Source organism: Gallinula chloropus (assembly GCF_964237585.1).
Source record: "Gallinula chloropus genome assembly, chromosome: 20".
In the NCBI taxonomy this organism is placed as follows: domain Eukaryota; kingdom Metazoa; phylum Chordata; class Aves; order Gruiformes; family Rallidae; genus Gallinula; species Gallinula chloropus.
The window spans coordinates 1,593,291-1,615,190 of record NC_140105.1 but is presented as its reverse complement, the minus strand read 5'-3'; the positions used below and the strand labels follow the sequence as shown (position 1 = coordinate 1,615,190).

The following is a 21,900-nucleotide window of genomic DNA, read 5'->3' as shown; positions in this document are numbered from 1 at the left end:
ATGTATTCTACACAAATGAATCGCTAATGTGAGTGTCACTGTGATCTCCCAATGTGTACAGTGCTCTCAGCTCCACGATGGAGGCCCCTGTATTATCTGGACTTCTATCTGCTCAGACTCCACAGACCCTTATGGCACTAATGAGACTGGCTGTTATAGAAATTAATAGAATAAAAACTGCAAACAGTTTTGTTTACTTTGATGGTTGTAAATGTTACAACAGCCAGATTAGTACAGTTTGTGGTTCTCACTCAAGAAAATAAATAGTTTTCTGGAGCTTACTCATGAAAATTGATGAGTTGAAAACAACCAAAACATAAATAACTATAGAATTGAATTGTAACAATGAAAAAACACTTTCTGCTGTGTATGCAAAGGCATCTACAGGCTTTATTCTCTAGACATTGACAGGGTTACAAAGACACATTGCAGAAGAAAGTGACCAAGAGGTTCACACTTTGTGCATCCCTCAGGTCACTTGGCTGCCTCATGACATCCTCACTCTTCCTCTTCTATCCTCTTGCTGTGAAACTCCCGGCTCTTCACTCGCAGCTTGTTGACCTGGGACTCAGCAATGTCAGCCCGCTCCTCAGCTTCCTCCAGCTCATGCTGGATCTTGCGGAACTTCGTGAGATTGACATTGGACAGCTCCTCCTGTGAGGGCAGAGGGAGTCAGTGGTGAGGTGCCTCAGCCATGCAGGGCTGCAGATCTTCTTTGTGGGAAGGCACAAACCTCCAGCCCCCACACACCACTGCTTACATGTAAACTTCACACAGATCTCCTCATCATCCCTTATTCAAGATCCTGCTCTGACCAGCTTCACTAGCCCTGTGTCACTCTTGGATGCTCTTGTGTACTTACACTCACACTTGCTTGATGATCAGCTATTGGGGGAAAGACCCTAAACCCCTTGAATGTTAGCCACTATTGCCTGATATTCCTCTCTGCAGCATCTGTGTGACATCCAGAGAAAACAACACTTGTCCATTCTTTGAGTGATACTTACAGCCTCCTCAGCTTGTCTCTTGTAGGATTTCACCTTTGTTTGCAGCTTGTCCACCAGGTCCTGGAGCCTCAGGATATTCTTCCTGTCTTCCTCAGACTAGAGTGGTTGGGAAGCAGGAAAGAGAATGAATTCCTGGTTTCCCAACACGTGACACTGACAATTCCCCTTGCAGATGTTGAGGGAAAGATTTGACTGGCTGGGGAAAACTGTGTGAGCCCGAGGAGGCCTCCTGCCTCACCTGGTAGGTCAGCTCCTTCACCCTCCTCTCGTACTTGCGCACACCCTTCACGGCTTCAGCGCTGCGCTTCTGCTCAGCATCAACCTCCCCTTCCAGCTCCCGCACCTGCAATGAGAAGCCCAGTGTTGGAGCTTCCCTGCCTGGTGGCTACTCACGGGACGTGTTCACCCTCCTGCACAAACACCAGTCCTACTCACCCTGGCCTCCAGCTTCTGGATTTGCTTCTTGCCTCCCTTCAGGGCCAACTGCTCGGCCTCGTCCAGACGGTGCTGCAGGTCCTTCACCGTCTGGTCCAGGTTCTTCTTCATCCTCTCCAGGTGGGCGCTGGTGTCCTGCTCCTTCTTCAGCTCTTCAGCCATCATGGCTGCCTGAGGAAAGAAAAAGGGCAAAGCAGTTTTGGGGCTGGAGGCAGTTTGGGCAGAAGGCACTTATCTGAAACAGTGAGAAGAGCCCCCAACTCACATCTGTGATGGCCTTCTTGGCCTTCTCCTCAGCATTGCGGGCTTCCTGGATCGTATCCTCCATTTCACTCTGAATTTGGGAAATGTCTGTTTCCAGCTTCTTCTTGGTGTTGATCAAGCTGGTGTTCTATTAAACAGTGCAAAATATTCTCCAATTAGTTCATTAACAGCAGTTATTTTAGCAATTTGCCCATTCAGGTATAAGTTATCATTAATATATATGTAATATTAGCATCCTCCTTCAAATGATGCCTCTTGTCAGGTCATACGCAGTTGATAGTGGAGAGTTATTAACATTTTATGAAACACTTCTATCTCCTGTTAGTGCCATCCTACTTATTTACCTATAATCCAATTCTTTGTACAAGAGTAACAGTTCTGGTGCAGGTTAAGGTTTTTGTTACAAGAGATGAGTTAAGAATACACAGAGATGAAAAATATGGAAAGGGGAAGAAAATGCCTCTTGAGATTTTCAATCTCATGAATCTAACCTGAGTGTGGAGGAGCTGAACCCTCTCACTTGCATCCATCAGCTCCTGCTCAGCCAGTTTCCTCGACCGCTCCGTCTGCTCCAGGGCTGCCCGGAGCTCCTCAACTTCAGCCTGCAACAGGTTTGCTCTGCGCTCCACCATGGCCACCTGCTCCTTCAGGTCCTCTTGTGCCCTGAGAGCATCGTCCAAGTGTATCTGTGTGTCCTTTGAGAGAGACAGGAGGGATTGGGTGATGTAATATTTGTATTTTCTAATACAAGTTCTGATATTTTCATATCAGTAAAGAACTGATGAAACTTCGGAAGAAGAAATTTTTTTAGCTTTGTCAAAAACCAGTCAGCAGATACTTCCTCACACCATACCTTGAGCACTGCCTGTGTGTTCCTCAGGTTCTTTTGTGCCTCTGCAGCCACACGGTTGGCATGGCTCAGCTGGATCTCCATTTCATTCAGGTCTCCTTCCATCTTCTTCTTCAGCCTCAGGGCCTCATTCCTGCTCCTGATCTCAGCATCCAGGGTGCTCTGCATGGACTCCACAATTCTGAGGTGGTTCCTCTTCAGCTGGTCGATCTCCTCATCTTTCTCTGCGATCTTCCTGTCAATCTCAGACTTCACCTGGTTGAGCTCAAGCTGGAGGCGCAGGATCTTCCCCTCTTCATGTTCTAGGGAGGCCTGGACAAGCAGGCACAAACATTTGTCACACAGTTGAAGCTACTGATGACTTTCTAGGTAATTACAGAGTGTTTCAGGAAATCTCAGCTGGCTGCTCTCCCCAGCCAGAATAGAGAGGGGCACCCAGCCATATGTCCCTATTGCTCATCTTTTTTGGTGCAGACACAGTGATGATGGGGGTGTACCTCAGCCTCCTCCAGAGCAGCCTGGATTTCAGACTTCTCCTGCTCAATCTGCTTCTTGACTTTCTCCAGCTCATGAATCGCCTTTCCTCCCTCGGCAATCTGCTCCGTCAGGTCAGAAATCTCCTCTGTGGGAACCAAGAGCAAAGGCCCAGTCAGGCACAGAGCTGAATGGGGAGGGCCCTGTCACAACAAGGGCACAGGCCCCTCTGCCCACCTGCAGGCACAGAGCCCTCTGGAGCGCTGGGTGCTGCTGGGGAGCGAGAAAGCCCTGCCAGGAGCAGAGGGCCAGGGACTTACGCTGCAAGTTCTTGTTCTCTCGCTTCAGCGTCTCCAGGTGGTCCAAGGACTCCTCGTAGGCATTCTTCATCTTAAAGAGCTCCGTGCTGAGAGAGCGAGACTCCTTCTGGGAGGCTTCCAGCTCAGCCTGCGTTTCCTCATACTTCTGCTTCCACTCTGCCAGGATCTGAAGAGAAATGGGGCGTGAGCATGGATGTGGCAATGCGGAGGCCACGCTCTGCCCAGGAACCCCAAGGCTGCAGCCCTGAAGACCTTGTCAAAGTTCTTCTGCTTCTTATCCAGAGCTGCACAGGCAGCATTCGCTCTCTCCACATCAATCATCAGGTCCTCCACTTCATTCTGCAGCCTCTGCTTTGTCTTTTCCAGGGAGGCACACTTGGCATTGACGGCTTCCACGTGCTCCTCTGCATCCTGCAGGCGCTGTGCCAGCTTCTTCCTGGGAGGGGATAAGCACAGCTTAGGGGTACAGGCAATTCTGTACTGTTCCACATACATTACAGTGTGTATTTTCTATCCTTCTTCCAACCCTCCCCAAAGAAAAACACTGAAAATACCACAATCATCTGCTTAAGTTCCTGTTCTTAATCTCTTACAGTCTTGCCAGCATTGACCACATACTTGGCCTCCTCCAGCTCCTCTGTGCGCTGAATGGCATCTGTCTCATATTTGGTTCTCCACTGGGCCACTTCACTGTTGGCCTTGGACAGGGCACGCTGCATCTCCCCTTTGGCTTCCTGCTCCTCCTCATATTGTTCCCGGAGCAAGTCACAGTCGTGCCGAGCAGACTGCAGGGCGTGGGCCAGGGCACTCTTTGCCTACAGCAACAAGAGTATTCAGACGTGGAATGGAAATATTCTGAGTAATATCTTATCTTAAATGTTACTAGATCCCAAATTATTGTTATATATGAATTTGCAACAATATGTTGAATAGGAAAGAAGCTGGAATGACAAATTAAATACTGGATAAACTCCTAGGAATAACCAATGTGAGAAGGCTTTCACTGAATTAACTAAGTGTGTTGTTTTCCCTGCCTCGTCATGGGTCTGTAACAACACTTGGACATGAAGAATCTAATGGATAAGATCATATGGATAATATGGAGAGCCTTCTTACCTTTATCTCTTCATCTAGGTGCCTTTTGAGTTCCTCAATCTGTTGGGTGAATGCCTGCTTCCCTCTGGACAGCTGAGAAACCAATGCATCCTTCTCCTCCACCTGGCGTGAGTATTCACCTGGGAAAGTTTGCATAAGCCTTCTATTAGCAGTGATGTCAGCATTGCAAACAGATAGGGCTTTAAAATTAGAATTGTAGGAGACCAGGCAGAATGTTATGATCCCACCTCATGCATTTCCCATTACCTAGGGGTCAAAGCTCTCTAACGTTAGTAATTTACGCATCAGAGAGGCAAATGTCCTACCTGATTCTGTCTGTAGACGAGCTCTTTGTGCATTAAGGTCATTGATCATGCGCTGATGCTCCTCTTCTTTTGTCTTAATCTCACTCAACTGGTCTTCCAGGGTGCGACACATCTTCTCCAGATTTGCCTGTATATCAACATATGGAATGGGATGGATTGATTACCCATTCACAGACTTAACAATAGCAGGGCAAGAACATGAATTGTACAGAATTCCACTGGGGAGAAAACCTAGAAGGTGTCTCTGTACCTTGGCTTTGGAGACAGACTCCATGTTACTGGCCAGGTCATCAATCTCCATCTTCAGCTCACTCTTCTCCTTCTCCAGCTTCTGCTTCACTCGCTGCAGGTTGTCGATCTGCTCCCCAAGCTCAGCCGTGCTGTCCGCGTGCTTCTTGCGCAGGGCGGCAGCCGTGGCTTCGTGCTGCAGCGTGGCCTCTTCCAGGTCACGGCGCATCTTCTGGAACTCGGCCTCACGCTTCTTGTTCATATCGATCTGAGCTGCTGTAGCTCCTCCTGCTTCTTCCAGGCGCTCGCTGATCTCCTCCAGCTCCCTGGAGAGGTCAGCACGATGCTTCTCCGCTTTTGCCCGAGAGGTTCGCTCTGCCTCAATTTCCTCCTCCAGTTCCTCGATCCGAGCCTGGGGAACAGCAGGGACCCTTCACACCCCTGCCCTCCTCCTGCCTGGCCTGAGACTGGGGGCAAGAGCAGAGGGCACAGAGACTTGCCTGCAGCTCCTTGATCTTCTTCTGTAATTGCATGCCCAGGGCTTGCTCATCCTCGATTTTGCTCTGGATCTGGCTGATTTCAAAGTCTTTCCTTTGGGCAGAGCAAACCGTGTCAGAGCTCACAGGGAAAAGACAAGCCCACCAGCCCAGCACTCGCCTGCCCCACAGCCACACTTACTTCTTCAGTTTCTCATCCAGCTGCTGCTTATCATTCTCCAGATCCATTATGCTGTCATGGGCCAGCTTCAGGTCCCCTTCGAGTTTCCTCTTCGCTCGCTCAAGGTCCATGCGCAGTTTCTTCTCTTGCTCCAGGGACCCTTCCAGCTAAACAGAACAAGACCCCCAGTGCTCGGCCAGCCAGGTCCAACTCCATCCCTGTGCTGTTCCTGCTCTCTGCCTGTGCACTTACATCGTCCACTTGCTGCTCCAGCTTGGTTTTAGCTTTGGTCAGCGTATTAACTTTGTCCTCTTCTGCCTGCAGGTCATCCAGCGTCTGCTGATGGGCCTCTTGGAGAGCTTTCTTCTCTTTGGTCAGCTTGGCGATGTTCTCGTCCAGAGCTGCCATCTCCTCTGTCAGGTTTTTCACCTTTGAGTGGAACAGAACAAGTGCAGATCAAAAATGCTGTTTAGAACTTTATGCTCTGGAGCGAGAGTGACATCTTCTGCACTGTACCTTGTTCTCGGTGGCGTGTTTCTCCTTCTCCACTTTGGCCAGTGTTAACTCGAGGTCATCGATATCTTTCTTCAGCTCTGAACATTCATCCTCCAGTTTTCTCTTCTTGGCTGTCAGCTCAGCATTAATTTCCTCCTCATCCTCAGCCCTTTCAGTCACTTCTTTAACCTTGGCTTCCAGCTGGATTTTGGTTTTGATGAGCTGGTCACATCTCTCCTCAGCATCAGCCAAGCTATCAGCTTCCTGTTGAGAATACACAGATTTTCTTTGAACATCATGTTTCAAAATCTTACTTGTCTTAAATGAATTTTACTAACAGATACTTATGGGTCGCATTACAACAAGTAATTGTAAGGCACTAGGGCAGGTTGCCCAGAGGGTATGTGGAAGGTCCATACCTGGAAATGTTTAAAGCCAGGTTGGTTGGGCCATTGGGCAACATGGTCTAATGGAGAGTGTCCCTGCCCATGGCAGGAGGGAACTATAGGGTGGGAACTAGGTGATTTTTGAGGTTCCTGCCAACCCAAAGCATTCTGTGATGCCTTTGTAAGTTAGATGATCAAAATCTGTTTCTAGTCTGTCTTTTAGAGTGAGGAAAACAACGCCTAAGCTACCCATTTTAAACTGAAGACAAATCAATATCTAGCTAGGGAAAACATGAATAATATATTTGATATTATCAGTGCTTTCAATAATTTAATGAGTAATTTAGAATTCCCTTGAATATCAAATACCGTTGCAATAATTTTTTTAATCATAATTTATTTTTCTATACTTGATGTGCCCACAAGGTTCATGGGATGTTTTTAATAAGAGATCTACCAGATGGTATATGATGAAAGTCCAAGTCAAAATACTAAGAAATGAAAGATATTTCTTGATTACTCCTATTCTTTTTAATCTGCATTGTGCTATATTATACCTACATAATGCAGAGGTATGAAGTGCCTACCCAGAGATAATGGTTTAATATTATTATATGTACTTTTTCTCTCCAAATTTTGTGTACATATTTCGGATTTTAATCCATAAGCTTTAAGCAGGATGGACAGGACTCAGCCTTTACACTAGGGAGGGCCAATGTCTGCCTGTATCAGAGTATATCTTCCCAGGGACATTGAGTACTCCTGAACAGAGTAAAAGACAATAGAACAACAATGGGAGTTGAGATTTTGTTCAAAGGTTTCTGGATTAATTTCTCATTAGCTGAAATTTAAAGCCATGTTTCCCACTTCCTTAATGAACAACTAACCATTACATGGCTGAATTTAAAACCAACATTTACTGTCCAAAAAAATTTAATCCTGGTGAGGTGGATCTACTGCCAGCAGGACTCACCAGCTCAATGAGAGTTAGGGGTTCTGGCACAATCCTATCCATATTTCATCTTGGATAACTACAGATTGCTTTTTCCTCAGAAACCAAGATTACTAACTTACAACAGGGGAACCTGCTGGTTGTCAGAGGGGTTTGTTATGCTACTATCAGACACTAGTTTCTTCAGGTTCAAAAAGAATGTGATGCGAAATTCAACAAATATCTGACATCTGGTCCTCTGTAGTCTGATGCTCTACTTGAAAAGAGCAGTCTGAACATATAGAATCCTTTGAGTGGGAAACCAATGATGATACTCACAGCCTGCACTTGGAGCTGCAGGTCATTCTTCTCCTGCAGCAAAGAAACCATTTTCTCCTCCAGCTCCTTCCTCTTTGCCTCAGACTTTGCAAGCTCCTCCTTGGTTTTCTCAAACTCTTCCTTCATGTTGGCCATCTCCTTCTCAGACTCTGCACTCTTCAGCAAGGGCTTGATCTTGAAGAACAGCTTCATCCAGGGCCAGTGCTTGACATTCATGAATGCACGAACGTTGTACTGGATGCAGAAGATGGACTCCCTGAGGCATAATTAAATGTACTTAGAATATTTTCAGTATGATGAGTGCCAACACTTTCCCCCAGGCACAGTGAATGTCAGTGTTGATGAGGAATGCCTACCTCCTCTCCACCATTCTCTGGTACTCCACTCTACTCAGGAAGCCCCTGCACCTGGCCTGGGTGCGGGTGATGAGCTGTGCCAGCTTCTCATCCCTCATCTCCTCCAGGAGCCCCAGCAGCCCAGCTTTGAAGAACACCTAGAGAAAGGGAATGTAGCAGCAGGTCACTGCCAGGCTGAGCAGAGCACAGCCAGGCAGTGAGTGAGTCAAGGAGAGGCTGTACCTTGGTGTGTCCAAACTTGTACTGGGTGTGGTCCACATCGATTGACCCAAGGAGCTTCTCAGAAGCCTTCTTGCTGTCAATGAACTGTCCCTCTGGGATGGCACTGGCATTAAGCACCTTGTACCTGTGCAAAGAGGAAGATAAGGATAGTTTTTCCCAACCAACACACAGCACATACTGAACCCCACCAGCTCATGTAAAGCCATTTCTGACATCAGTCTGGCCTGGATGAACTAACATTGCTTTTAATGATGGTCAGCAGGACGCTGCTCTCACCTCTGCTTGAAGTCAGCATAGAGGACTCTGCTGGGGAATCCCTTCCTGCAAATTCTGATCCCTTCCAGCACACCGTTGCAGCGCAGCTGGTGAAGGACCAGTTCATGCTCCATGGCACCTAGCAATTCAGAGCACAGATGAATGCCACAGTGCCCAGTGCAGAGGGGAATGTAAGTATCAAAGGAAGTTCTCCTTCTGCTTGAGTGTCTTACCAGGTGTTTTTGTTTCATTGGGGATGATGCAACGGACAAAATGGGGGTGAGTGCTGCGTAGATTGGTCATCAGCTTGTTTAGGTTCTCCTGTGGGACCATGATTTAGTGTATGCTCATATGAAATATGGAAAAAAAATTCATAGATTGCTTGAACTGAGCAAATATAGCTCTCTATGGAGCGGCACTGGGCTCAAAATTGTACCTAATAATACATCAGTGCTCCTCGTTTGAGCATTGAACATCACCCTTTTGGATAAGAAAAAGGTTACCATAGAGGGTGGGTTCTTCAAAGATAGAAAGATAGAAAATTTTAAGTTTAGGACCTACAGAATAATTTTTAATTTCATTATTATTTTTTTAAGAAGATCTGAATGAAAGTAATTTGTTCCTTTGGGGTTTCTCTTTTGTTTTTTACCATGACTGAGCCAGTTATGTGTGTGGTTTAATTTCCATACCTGAACACAGAGAGTGTTTACTCACCCGGAAAAGAGCTGATACAGTCTGGAAAGAAGAACCCTTCTTCTTGCCACCCTTCTTGCCACCACCACCACTGGCCTCTGATAAAGTGAAGATAGTGAAACATTTGTGGCTTTGGAGGTTGTTCATGATTCTCTAATTTTTCAGAACCACTTTGCATCAAAAAGACATTTCAGAGACTGACCTGCCTCTCCTCCAGCAGAGGCAAAGAGCAAAGCCAGTGTCTTCACAGATGATTTCTGGTACAACCCAATGACAGTTTCATTCAGGGGGTCCTTGTTCTTCTCCAGCCAGCCAGTGATGTTGTAGTCCACTGTCCCAGCATAGTGCACCAGGGAGAAGTGGGCCTCAGCCTTGCCTTTGGCAGGCTTGGGCTTCTGGAAGTTGTTGGACTTGCCCAGATGCTGGTCATAGAGCTTGTTCTTGAAAGAGGTGTCAGTTGCCTTGGGGAACATGCACTCCTCTTCCAGGATGGAGAAGATGCCCATGGGCTGGAGGAAGCAGAAGGGAAGAGGAAGAGGTGAAAAGGCAGAAAGAATCACATAGAAATAGCTTCCTGGGTTGTTCTTCTGCTCAGCAGAGCAAATTGTAGAATAATCTACGTTTGTATATTGACAATATCACATTTACCTTTTCTAGCTGTATTTATAAATATAAAATAAAATATTAGACATTGCAAATGACACAAATACCTTCTCAATGAGCTCGATGCAGGCAGCCAGGTCCATCCCAAAGTCAATGAATGTCCATTCAATTCCCTCCTTCTTGTACTCCTCCTGCTCCAGCACGAACATGTGGTGGTTGAAGAACTGTTGCAGTTTCTCGTTGGTGAAGTTGATGCACAGCTGCTCCAGGCTGTTGAACTGCTCAATGCAAAGACAAGATTTACTCATTCCTGAGTTAAAAAAATGCCTGTATAGCTTTCTCTTGTGCAGTCAGAATCCCATGTAAGGATGCCCAGTTAAAACAAAGACATTTTTAATTCTAAAACATCCCATTAACTATTTTAAAAAAGGGGGTTTTTGCTCCTTGCTACCTGGATGATACTTACATATATAATTTATTTTTAAATCAACTTTCAAAATCGTTTGGTAGTCTTATCCCTGTCAAGGTACTATTTACATCACTCTTCCTCTCACATTATATAAATAATTTTTTTAAAAAAATGAGAGTTTCAGTGTTTAGCTTGGACTCAGGTGCCTTCTCCCAATAACTATAAAACTTTTCTTTTGCACTAAAGGCAATCAATGCAATCTTCCTATTGGAATCATGCTCAGTGTCTTCTGAAGGTGTATAGTGCTTTCTTTTTCTTGGCACAGAAAAAGAATTTTGAGTGGGTTCTTCCTTATGTATCACAAAGTCATTACAAGGAGATCCGTTGAATTTCATGGATTATGCTGGAGAAAAAGCAGTGGCATATATAAGGAAGATTAAAAAAATACAGTGTTTTTTTAAAATAAAACAAGAAACCCAAAACTTGATTTAAAATTGTAAGTGAATTGAATGTTTTTTTTAAAAAACCCACCATAATTCTCTTGTTTCTCTTGATCCCTAACTGCCCTTTCAATATTTTACAGTTATTTATGTGGTACTCACATCAAAGATCTCAAAGCCAGCAATGTCCAGGACACCAATGAAGTACTGTCTGGGCTGCTTCGTATCCAGCTGCTGGTTGATACGAACGACCATCCACAGGAACATCTTCTCATAGACAGCCTTTGCCAGAGCACCAACTGAATTGTTCACCTGAAATAAGAATGCAGCAGAAGGAAAATAGTACCTGCAGCACGACAGCAAGTCAAGGTAGGTTCCCAGTCACCAGCTGTTTGTTACCTGCTGCACAGTTTGACCTTTGGTCACATACTCATTCCCAACCTTGACTCTGGGGTAGCAGAGAGCCTTGAGCAGGTCTGCTGAGTTCAGACCCATCAAATAGGCAGCCTTGTCAGCAACTACATGAAAAGAGAGAGGGAGACAGTGACAGAGGAGAAATGATCATTTAAAGTGAACATCCTCTAAGGTGTAAGTGCAGAGCTGTGGGTTTCAGCACTGCAAATCTGTGAGAGTTTGAAGTCTGAACGTTATGGAAGTAAGATTTATGTCTTTATGAAAGTAAATTGGAGCAAGATAGCTGAATTCCAACTACCAGACAACTTACTAGGAATTCTAGACTTTGTTAATACCTTCTGTGCCATCTGGCTCTGCCTGCTCCTCACGCTGCTTCTGCTTGAACTTCAAGTTCCCATAGTGCATGACAGCCCCTGTCAGCTTGTAGATGGCTGTTTTCTCATCAGCAGTGAAGCCCAGGATGTCAATGGCACTCTGGCAAACAGAATGAGTCAAGTAAACCTCTGGGCCATTAAACAGAACTTTCACCATGCCAATATGCTGTGTCACTTACATCTGTAGCCATCAGCTCCTCCTGGTCATTAATGCTGGGAACAGTGATCTCACCCTGACTCACAAAGTGGTAGTCATAAGGGTTGGTGGTAATGAGGAGCATGTCTGTAGAGAGGAATAGGACATATCTGGGCATAAGAATGAAGATAAACGTAAAACACACCCAAATTCCATCAAACAGTTTATAATACTTCCTACCAATTAGCTCTGGCTTCTTGTTGGACATGATCTGGTAGAATATGTGGTAGCTTCTTTCTGCCTTCAGCTGGAAAGTGACTCTGGACTTCTCCAGCAGATCTGGCAAGGCAGACAGGACAGAGTTAGGTCTGAGAGAGAACACTGAGGGAGGAAGGAATGTGATCAGGCCAGGAGAGTCTCTTACATGTTTCAATGTCAGCAGAAGCCAGTTTGCCTGTGGCACCAAAGTGGATTCTGATGAATTTGCCCTTGAGAAAAGGGAAATAAAAAAGGCATCCTGAAATTTCACTAAGACTAAGTATGTAACCTTACATTCTCCAGAGGGGACTGCATTTAAACTTAGAAGGGTTTTTTTTTTATTATTTTTTCTTATAACACAACCAAATAATCAGGCATCACTCTGTCCTGTCAGTACTAAGGTAAAAGGTCTGAGCTGAGTTATTATACAGAGGATAACGCTGAATGCACAGAATCACTATATGGTGGGGGTTGGAAGTGACCACTGTAAAATTTCTAGTCCAAATCCCCTGCTGTAGCAGGTTCACCTAGAATATATTGCACGGGATTGCATCCTGGTAGGTTTTTAATATCTCCAAGAAAGGAGACTCTAGACTCTCTCTGGTCAGCCTGTTCCAGTGATCTTTCACCCTCAGAGCAAAGAATTTTTTCCTCATGTTGGGGTGGATCTACCCATGTTCCATTTTTTTCCCATTGCCCCTTGTCCTGTAGCTGGTCACCACTGGAAGGAATCTAGCCTCATCCTCTTGATGCCAACCCTTCAGATGTTTTAAGTATTGATTAGATCCCCTTTAATTCTCTTCTTCTCCAAGCTAAACAGACCCTGATCTCTTGGCCTATCCTCATACAAGAGATGCCACAGCACTGTTGTAGTTTTTGTAGCCCTCCACTGGACTCTTTCCAGCAGTTCCTTGTCTTCCATGTACTGGAGAGCCAAGAACTCTACAGGTCCTTCTTTGCTGAGCTGCTTCCTATCAGGTCAACACCTATACTGTACTCGTGGTTAAGGTTATTCCTCCCTAGGTGCAGAACTCTAGACTTACCTTTATTGAGTACTGATTCCTGGGGTACGCCACTAGCTATAGTTTTACAACTAGACTGTACCACTTATCACAACTCTCTGAGCTCTCAAGGTTATTGTTCTGATAATCTTGTTCACCTGTAAATGTCGAATTCTCTGCTCACAAACTTACAAAGCGTGAGGAGTTGTCGTTCCTCACGGTCTTGGCGTTTCCAAAGGCCTCCAGCAGTGGGTTGGCGCTGATGATTTGATCCTCAAGCGTTCCCTGCAGGATGGTAATTATTGCTGGTTATCCTTTCCAAAAATCATCTCAGGATCAGACAAGAGCACTGATTCAAGCCAGCACCTACAGATTTACCTGCATTTTGCCTGGCTCCTCTTTCTTCTTCTCCCCACTGGCTGCAATTGTTGCAAAGTACTGGATGACACGCTTGGTGTTCACAGTCTTCCCTGCACCGGATTCTCCACTGTCAGATAAAAGAGAGAAGCAGAGAGTGTGTGGTGAGGCAGGAGGTCCCCTGGCACCAGGCAACCCTGCAGGGACCTGAGCAGGGGGTGTACGTACGTGATGAGGATCGACTGGTTCTCACGATCTGTGAAAGAGGCAGAAACAAATAGACTTAGTAAATGAAGAACACAAAAGACAGAAAACTAATGCAGGGCATATATATTATGACAAGAAAAAAATGTCTGCATGACTTTTCCCTTGCTTACACGTAACTGTTTTTAAAAATTCAATTCTTTGCCGAATGATGCTTTTCTATGAACAACAGAAGACTATAAAAGGAAACATGTTTCTTTCCTACTGCGCTTTATGGTCTTTTTCTCATGCATACAGTGAAAAGGTTCTGGTTTTGTTGTTTTACTTCTCTGCTCACAGATGGTATGTCAAGCACAAGCAGAGAAAAGGATAGTAAGACCCCAAAGGAAAGGAATCTGGAGTATGACTAACAGTTCTGAATGAAATACGAGGGGGGAAGAAACGACACAGTAGTATGTGTGTGTCAGAACCATGAAAGCTTCGAAAAATCTGCTAATTTTTCAAATACAGAGTATTCCTTCACAGAATTTCATGCTGCAAACCCTCTGAGACACAGAGGCACTCACCAGTCAGCATGAACTGATAGGCGTTGTCAGAGATGGAGAAGATGTGTGGAGGGGCCTCCTGGCGCTTCTTGCCTCGGTAGGCCAACACCACCTCTGGGTTGTACACCGGCAGCCACTTGTAGGGGTTGACAGTGACACAGAAGAGCCCCGAGTAGGTCTGCGAGGAAGGGAGACAGCACGTTGGCTTCCACTTAGCCTGGCAGAGCAGCTCCTGCTGGCTGCCTTCCTCTGGGCAGACTGCTGCTGGCACTTACGTAGATCATCCATGCTGCGTAACGCTCTTTGAGGTTGTACAGCACAGCGGGCTCGTGGAGGTGGGTCATCATGGCCATGTCCTCGATTTTATCGTACTTGGGAGGGTTCATGGAGAAGATTTGATCTTCCTTCACAGTTAGGGTCTGTTAGAGGAAGGAGAGGTATATGCAGATCAACTTATAGCCCAGAGTGGGAATTAAATGCTGTTTGTAAATCTTGCATTTTACCCACCTCTCCACCTTCAGTCTTGACAGTGACCTTCCCTGTTTCTTTGCTCTGCACAGTCCCTTTCACAAAGGATTCCTTAGGATGCACCACAAAGACTGAAGTCTTGGCATCGAAAGGCTTGTTCTGGGCCTCGATTCTCTCCTTCTCTGACTTCCGGAGGTAGGGAGCTGCCTCCCCAAAGATGGCCATCTCAGAGTCTGACGACATGGCTGCACTTTATGGAGGGGCTTGTCAGCAGAGATCACTGTGGAAGGTCAGAAATGTTACCCTAATGAGTCAACAACTTTTGTTTCCACACAATTTTGGAGTTTTCAACAGGAAATTTTCAAATGAAAGCATTTGTGGGGGAATGCTCAAAGGCTGTAGTGATTGAATGCAACATCAATAAGGTATTTGCAATTTTGCAAGCTCAGAGCCTTAAAAGCAAGGCAGAACCAAAGCCTCACAATGAGGCACCATGACAGAGGAAGAGGATATTCACAACACTTAATAGGAGTTACTAAACCATAAAGCCCACACTAAAAGCCTTGGTTGCCTATACACAAAATAAAGGTAGGTGAATCCAGAAGGTGTTCTGAGGACTAACTAGTGCGTGTTGCCTTTTGCTGGTCCTGTGAATCACTCACTGGGGTTGTTTGCTTCTCATCACAAACTGTTTAAGCAGCCCAGCATTGTAACATCAGGCTCTGACATAGAGTTTTCTCTCTCTGTCTCTCCATAGGGAGTTTTAGGACCAGTAACACCAAGTGCAGATCCTGCTTGTCCTCCTGACGTACTGATGAATGTTTTCTTCTTGGTTGTACAGTGGCACACCTCCTCCAGCAGAAAGGTCAGTGATGTGAGGAAGAATGCCTTCCAGCCTTGTGGTAAGGGCAGTCATATAAAGCTGAAGTGGGCAAATTAACCTCCTCAGGCTAAAGAAAGCTTGAACTCCAGCCTCCTCAATTTTATAGCATAGATTCTGATTATAAAGTATGGGTTAGATGTGTACAACCACTGCTGTGTACTCCAACTCCTACAGTCTGGAAATATTAGCTGTGCTATTAAGTCTCCTTGTCTGCTAACAAGGACTCTTCACTTAGCAAGTTTTATCCTTTAGGTGTCTTAGAGATGAAAAAAAAAATGTTTCTGGGTTTAAAGAGAGAGAGATATACCCAGGGCTAAATTAGACGTTATCCTGGATGCAGACAGCAGAACAATCTCAATGATCTATGACAGTCATCATACTGGAAACCTGAGACCTGTTCTGTCTGGATGAAACAAGACTCTTTCCAGTTTTTCATATTCCATTGTCCAAAAACGACAAGTTATATTTAACTGCCTAATTGATCTTGTGCTTGAATTTTAGTGTGGCTGCCACCTCAAATCAACAGCACTGATTTTTCCTTGACAGCTGCAGAAATCTGTTGCGAGTGAGTTAACTCTGGGAAGTATTACATCTCAGGTAATATGGTAAGTTAAAATACTGAATCACCAGCTATTTTTTGTATGCTAATTGTTTGTGAAAATAATTATATGCAAAGTTAGAAATCTTAGTTCAGGTATTTACAAATCAAAGCTGGGTATGTAAATGTGGTGCTGGATTTCCAAGGAAATACCACATGTCCAGTGACAGAAAGCACCCGAGTTTCTAGGAATTTAGACAAACAGGCAATTTATTTAGATGATATGTCACAAAATTTAGTTACCTAAGTAAATCAAGCAAATGTTACCATTTCAAACAACTCCTAATTGCATGCAGCCCCCTCCATTTTACTCAGTTTTGTTTCACATAATAGGAGCAGAACATCTCCCCTTTTTTTGTTTAGTTGGTTAGATTATTTTTGCATTTTTACAGGGTTTCCTAGTGTGAGGCCCATATGCAGGTTATAATCCTGCAGTATCAACTGAGAAGTATTTTCATAAATTGTTTTGGCCAGTATAACATGCAGTACTACATATAACTTGTTACAGACCTCTTAGGATTTTGCAGTAGTTTTATTCTGGCTCTATCCATCTGGGGTTCTTGTCACAAAAGATAATTTACTTCACTGATGAATAATTCAAGATGAGGAATCCCCAAGAAGCATTTCCTGGCATGGTATCAATGGCTAGTAGTTCCAAACACAGCCTCTTTAAAAACCTTGCTTGCCATGAGCAGCCTACAGCATGCTGTACTGACCAAAACCCAGCAGGGCCCAAGAAAATATGGCATACAATTGCCCACACAATGCTAAAGAAATCTATTCCATAGAAATCTGACATCTATTTCCCTGTCCCTGATGTGTGATTAAATTAGGCTCTTACCTCTTATGCTCTGAGGAGATGCCTCGCAGGCTGGAAGATGATCAGTGCTGTAAAGCAGAAATGGCAGATCCCTCGTTACTGCTGCACAGAATTCCCCAGGCAGGTCACAAACTGAACATGCTAGCATGCTCATTAAATCCTTGCAGACACAGATATGCACACCAGGAGTGGGACACAGGGGCTGCAGGGACGCTGTCTGTCTGTGTCAGGCACAGACATGCACTTACCATGAAGCTTTCTCTAGAGACAGGACAGCCCAGATTCAAGGACTCTTTTATAGAACCTGGTCAGCACATGCTGCAGATGCCTCCCCTGTCTTTGGGCAAAGCATTTTTGGCAAACCTTGTTTTTGGCAAAGCATTGTCTGGCAAACTGAACGAACTGAAGACTGGAAAGTGATGTTACTAGATATAATTAGAAATTTTTGGTCTCTCACTAGCTATGTGAATGAATCTCCTATAAATAATATGAGAAGATTCCAAAGGAGGCAATTCAACTAATGCTGACTAGAGGGATGAGGGTAACTGCTAGTAACTATAGGCCATAGATGCTCCATGAATCTGAGCTAAAGGAGCAGGGACAATCATTCACTGGGACTGTGACATTTGGGTGCATACCTTAAGCTCTTTTAGAGGCCTCTATAAGTGTGATGACAGCTGTCCCCTTAAAGAGCTCTCCACTTACAGACTTTGGATATGAGGTATAGATTTTACTGTTGTCTTCACTACTTATATTAATCAGATTATTAAATATTACTCTGCTTAACATCTTCAAGATGTAACATAATATAGCACAATGTCTCAGGTATAATAGTCACCTTGAACCAAACTAAGGGTTAAGTTTTATTGCATCTCTGTATGTAGATATAAATATAAAATAACATTCTTTTGTGTATCTTCTGACATGCTGGAAATACTGAGTTTAGATTCATAGGAGGACATATGACTGTGTTCAAGACCCTTTGCTGGATTTTTTTGTTCTGTGGTGGGTTGACCCTGGCTGGAGGCCATGTGGAACGATCTCTCCCTGTCTTTATCTTGATTCCTAAGCATCTCAATATGTAATTTTTCCCCTGTCCAGCTGAAAAGGGAAGTGATAGAGTGACTTTGGTGGGCATCTGGCCTCCAGTTAGGGTCAAACCACCACAGCTCCTCAACTCTGCTCTTGTGAGACATCACCTAGACTACTGCATCCATCTCTGGGGTCCCCAGTGCAAGAAAGACAGTCCCAAGGAGGCCACAAAGATGACCGGAGGGCTGAAGAACCTCCTCTATGAAGACTGGCTGAGAGCCGGGCTTGTTCAGCCTGGAGAAGAGAAAGCTCTGGGGAGACCTTATAGAGGCCTTCCAATACCTGAGAAGTGCCTATAAGAAAGCTGGGGAAGAACCATTCCTGAGGGCATGTAGCAATATGATGAGGATATTAGGAAAAAGTTCTTCACTCTGAGGGTGGTGGATCCCTGGCACAGGGTGCCCAGAGAGGTGGTGGAAGCCCCATCCCTGGAGATATTCAAGGTCAGGCTTGATGGGGCTCTGAGTGACCTGATCTAGTGAAGATTTTAGTGGTGGGTTTTTTTTTTTCCAAACCTACTGAAAGAAATTTAAAGTGTCAGACATTTGTCTCTTGAAACTGATGCATTCCTTTGAGCAAAGTTTCCTTCAGACTTTCAGTTCTGTTAACTGAAGGAGTTAAACTCCATTAAATGTTTAAGAGGAGTTGGCACTGTTACTACACTGAAATGTAGCTACCAGTGCCTGTTCCTGTTTCCACACTTGTATGATTTGATTTAGTACAGGGAAAGCACTGACCATATCTGTACCTAGGAAAAGGGTAGCTAACCATGCATCAGCCTCTATTATGGAAAATATATAACAAATGAAATGATCTTTGAAGCACAAAGAGAAATTAATTGGTTCCTGCCAGCCATCATTTTTCTGCCATTCTTGTTTCCATCCATCTCTGCAGGGCTGGACTCCATCAGCACTGGAAGCAAAGGCCAGCACAGCTGAAAGAAGAGGCAGATCGAAAGCCATTTCTGGATACAGACTCTCCTGCATTGCAATGTGGCTTGGGCAAAGGACTGGAGTACTGATATTCCCTATGGAGAACAGGGGGTTCAGGCATGCTGAAAATAGATCCTGAGATGAAGATCACAGAATTACAGAATGACAGAATGGCTGAGGTTGGAAGGGACCTCTGGAGGTCTTCTGGTCCAACCTCTATGCACAAGCAGGGCTGCTTAGGGCCAGTTGCCACCAAGAGTCAGATCAAGTAGCTGCCTCATTTTCTGCCAGACTTATGGTATAACTGCTTCTCCCCAAAGCTCTGTGGTCGTTGAAATGCATCAGAGTGTTTTAGTACAGTTTGAATTGTGGAAGTGGAAATGTCTCCAGAATTCCTCTCTCTGACCCTGGGAAACATCTCCCGTCGCATCTGAGTCCTTGTGGTTGTTCCTGTTATGAAAATGAACATAAGAATATCTGGATCAAGATCTTCCTAGCCCAGCATCTTGTCTCTTGACACTTGCCACCAGGAGATTCCCAGTTAGAATGTATGAACACAGCAACTGTATATTGATCTTGATGAGAGTACTTCCACAGCCCCTCTCGTTTGGTGCTTGGAGACTTTATGTGCCAGTGACAGTGTCTTTGTATTTTACTTCTAAAACTAAGTTTTATTCTATGAATTTCTCCATTTCCTGGAGCTGGTAGTTGTGGACCAGTTGCATGTCACTCTGGTGCAAAACATAATGCATTCCATAGCAAAGTTCTCTGGTTTGTGACCTGTGGAAAAAATAAAGAAAACCCAGAGTTACAAACTTTCAGCGTGGCAAAGAACATGGATAAGTGACTGACAGGAAGAGAGGGTTATGTCTAGCAGTGTTACTGTTTTAAAGCTCCCAGAAGACCCAGAGGTGTTGTGTTGAGGGTGGTGATATGCCCACTCTGTTATAAGTCTGGTTGTGTTCCATGAACTGAACTATTGCATTCAGTCACAATTAATGAAATAACCTTCAGCCTAATTGCATTCCCTGTTCTGCCACAGCCACCTTAAAGGGGTTTGGTAATGTTCAATGGGAACTAACACAGCTGGCTAAAACAAGAGTGTATTTTTATTTAAGATACAGATACACAGATTCTTTGGATTACAGGTGATAAACTCACTGCAAAATTATTAGTAAGTACTTAATTACTAGCACTTTAAACATGCACAGTAACTCTATAGAGATTTCTGTTTCCCAGGAGATACTTGGCATGACCAAAGGCATCCTGATGGAGGAGGAAGAGAGGCTCAACCGTTGGCTGGTCTCAGGTGATGCACAAGGGTGTCTTCTCTAACACATCTTGGATTTTGGTCTATTTCTTATGTCACGTCTTATCTCTAAGGTGGAGCCTGAGGGACTCTAGTCATTAAAACCTTTATTGTGATTGGTGTAAAATTCTCTCACCTCGTGTTTAAAGGTACAGATTAACAAAATTCAGAGCACATGCTCAATGGGGAGTGGTCACACCTTGGAGGCAGGTAACCTTTGAGAGGTGTGGTTTTGTATTGTAATGACATTATAATATTTCACCAAAAGGACAGCATTTTGTAAAATTCATGAAAAGTTGTGGGCCAGGGACAGCAGGAGTGCAACTCATCAGTTCCATCTTAACCTTCAGGTTCACAAGAAATCACAGGAGTGCTGCAGGCTTCCCAAAGAGGTAAGATGATGCTGAGTGCATCAGCTCGCTTTTGGAAACTCCAAGGGTAGTAGGGGAGAGTATTTCTGAGCTTGAGTTGTCAGGTTCTTGTATAAATCTCAGTCAAATCTACTGGAAGGACAAACCATCTTTGAGTTTCAACTGTCCCCATACAGAAGCTGCTTATCGAACTCCTGCTCAGCTCCAGATTGCAGGGTGACCATAACCCAGCTCCCATACATTCATGCCACCATACTCATTCCTGCCTCTGTCTGATGGGGCTCTAGCAAAGCAGTTGACCATGTCTCAGGTCTGCCATTGGTCCCAGTCATTCAGCTCCTCCTCTTGCCATGATGTGCCAGCATCGTGTCCCTCATCTAGAGTTGCTCCTCACTTCTGGGCTCAAGAGGCACTGACAGGCCACCTGCTTCCTTTCAGATCCAACAGAGCCTTACAAAGCCATCCTGTGGGGTGTTTCCTCCTCCCTGTGCTCTCTGTCCCATGCACTTCATATCAATGCCTTGCCAAATTCAAAACAAACAGCAGCTCAGAGCCAGTACCACCAGGAATAGCACAAGCTGCCGTGCCCTGGCAAGAGGAGATCCCAGCTAATCCTGGATCTTGCAGGTTTCCATCCACTCATGGAGTGCTTTGCCTTCCAGGTACAGGCTCTGCCCAGAGCCATGCACAGTGGCTGCATCTGCCACTGCCTGTGCAGAGCAGCCTCTTCCCTCACAGGGAGCAGAGCTGACCCTGGCACTGGAACAGCAGCACGTGGGCTCTGGGCTCTCCATGGGGTGGCCCCTGTGCCAGGTACTGGCCCCAAGGGGAACCTACCAACACCTGTGTGTGTTGGCTGGTGGTGACAGGCATGTCAGGACATGGCAGCTGCTCTGGCTCATAACCTTAGCTATTCTAACTCGTTGCCTCATCCATGGATTTTCTATAATGAACAAAGGCCATATGAAATAACAAAGGCCCTTTCCTTTACTTACCAGAACAAAGCAACAGTGCTGGAATGTAGGAGCATGTCCTCCAAAAGAATAAGTGAAATTCCTGGAAAATTCATACAGACCAAAGGAAAAAGTTGTCCTCACTCACCTCTCTGTGGGACTCTGGTCCATGTCCTGTGACCTAATCCACAATGTAACTATCTTTTCTAGTCAGCACAACTTTTGCCCATGTCATCTGGGACTATGCATATACTTGTCAAAAACCTAATCATACTGTGTTGACTAGGTCATTCTTACCCATGTTCCTGGTGATTGTCTTGAAGTCAAATGCATTGTGAGCCATGGCTTGAGTTTTCAGATTCTGTTCTTATTGTGTTTCCCACCAATTTGTCTCATGCAG

The 21,900-nt window shown here is 44.9% G+C and overlaps 2 protein-coding genes across 17 annotated transcripts in view; one reads left to right on the top strand and one right to left on the bottom strand.

The window, feature by feature from the left end:
- Nucleotides 1-21,900, top strand: part of LOC311199294 (uncharacterized protein) — a 62,478-nt gene that overhangs the window by 7,025 nt on the left and 33,553 nt on the right. For 8 of the 15 annotated variants that reach the window (XR_014617743.1, XR_014617744.1, XR_014617745.1 and 5 more), the window contains exons 4-10: nucleotides 4,485-4,573; nucleotides 8,648-8,831; nucleotides 10,929-11,154; nucleotides 15,300-15,407; nucleotides 15,927-16,030; nucleotides 18,830-20,176; nucleotides 20,527-20,568. Coding sequence is in view for 6 of the 15 variants with exons in the window: in XM_084273362.1 (XP_084129488.1) it covers nucleotides 14,760-14,831; nucleotides 15,300-15,407; nucleotides 15,972-16,030; nucleotides 18,830-18,956 (366 nt within the window). In the remaining 9 variants the exon portion in view is untranslated. Of the gene's footprint in view, nucleotides 1-4,484; nucleotides 4,574-8,647; nucleotides 8,832-10,928; nucleotides 11,155-14,711; nucleotides 14,832-15,299; nucleotides 15,408-15,926; nucleotides 16,031-18,829; nucleotides 20,298-20,526; nucleotides 20,569-21,900 lie in introns of those variants that run through there. The other 7 variants (XM_084273362.1, XM_084273365.1, XM_084273366.1 and 4 more) reach the window with 3 other exon arrangements.
- On the bottom strand, nucleotides 373-14,800 carry LOC311199292 (myosin heavy chain, skeletal muscle, adult-like). Of its 2 annotated transcripts, none has more exons than XM_084273358.1 (38): nucleotides 14,582-14,800; nucleotides 14,350-14,493; nucleotides 14,096-14,252; nucleotides 13,554-13,581; nucleotides 13,347-13,455; nucleotides 13,161-13,253; nucleotides 12,134-12,197; nucleotides 11,950-12,048; nucleotides 11,753-11,856; nucleotides 11,535-11,673; nucleotides 11,185-11,303; nucleotides 10,948-11,097; nucleotides 10,044-10,214; nucleotides 9,532-9,842; nucleotides 9,355-9,424; nucleotides 8,874-8,961; nucleotides 8,662-8,779; nucleotides 8,386-8,509; nucleotides 8,164-8,300; nucleotides 7,808-8,063; nucleotides 6,173-6,415; nucleotides 5,909-6,085; nucleotides 5,678-5,823; nucleotides 5,500-5,590; nucleotides 5,022-5,411; nucleotides 4,772-4,898; nucleotides 4,467-4,585; nucleotides 3,969-4,165; nucleotides 3,603-3,786; nucleotides 3,351-3,516; nucleotides 3,054-3,178; nucleotides 2,560-2,868; nucleotides 2,198-2,401; nucleotides 1,708-1,833; nucleotides 1,443-1,613; nucleotides 1,246-1,350; nucleotides 1,008-1,103; nucleotides 373-654 (listed from the first exon to the last, which is right to left on the bottom strand). In XM_084273358.1, exons 1-38 carry the CDS (start codon nucleotides 14,783-14,785, stop codon nucleotides 499-501), a joined length of 5,817 nt encoding a protein of 1,938 aa, XP_084129484.1. In that variant the 5' UTR covers nucleotides 14,786-14,800; the 3' UTR covers nucleotides 373-498. The 2 variants fall into 2 exon arrangements, with proteins under 2 accessions (XP_084129484.1, XP_084129483.1); XM_084273357.1 differs by having other exon boundaries at nucleotides 9,355-9,431; nucleotides 9,536-9,842.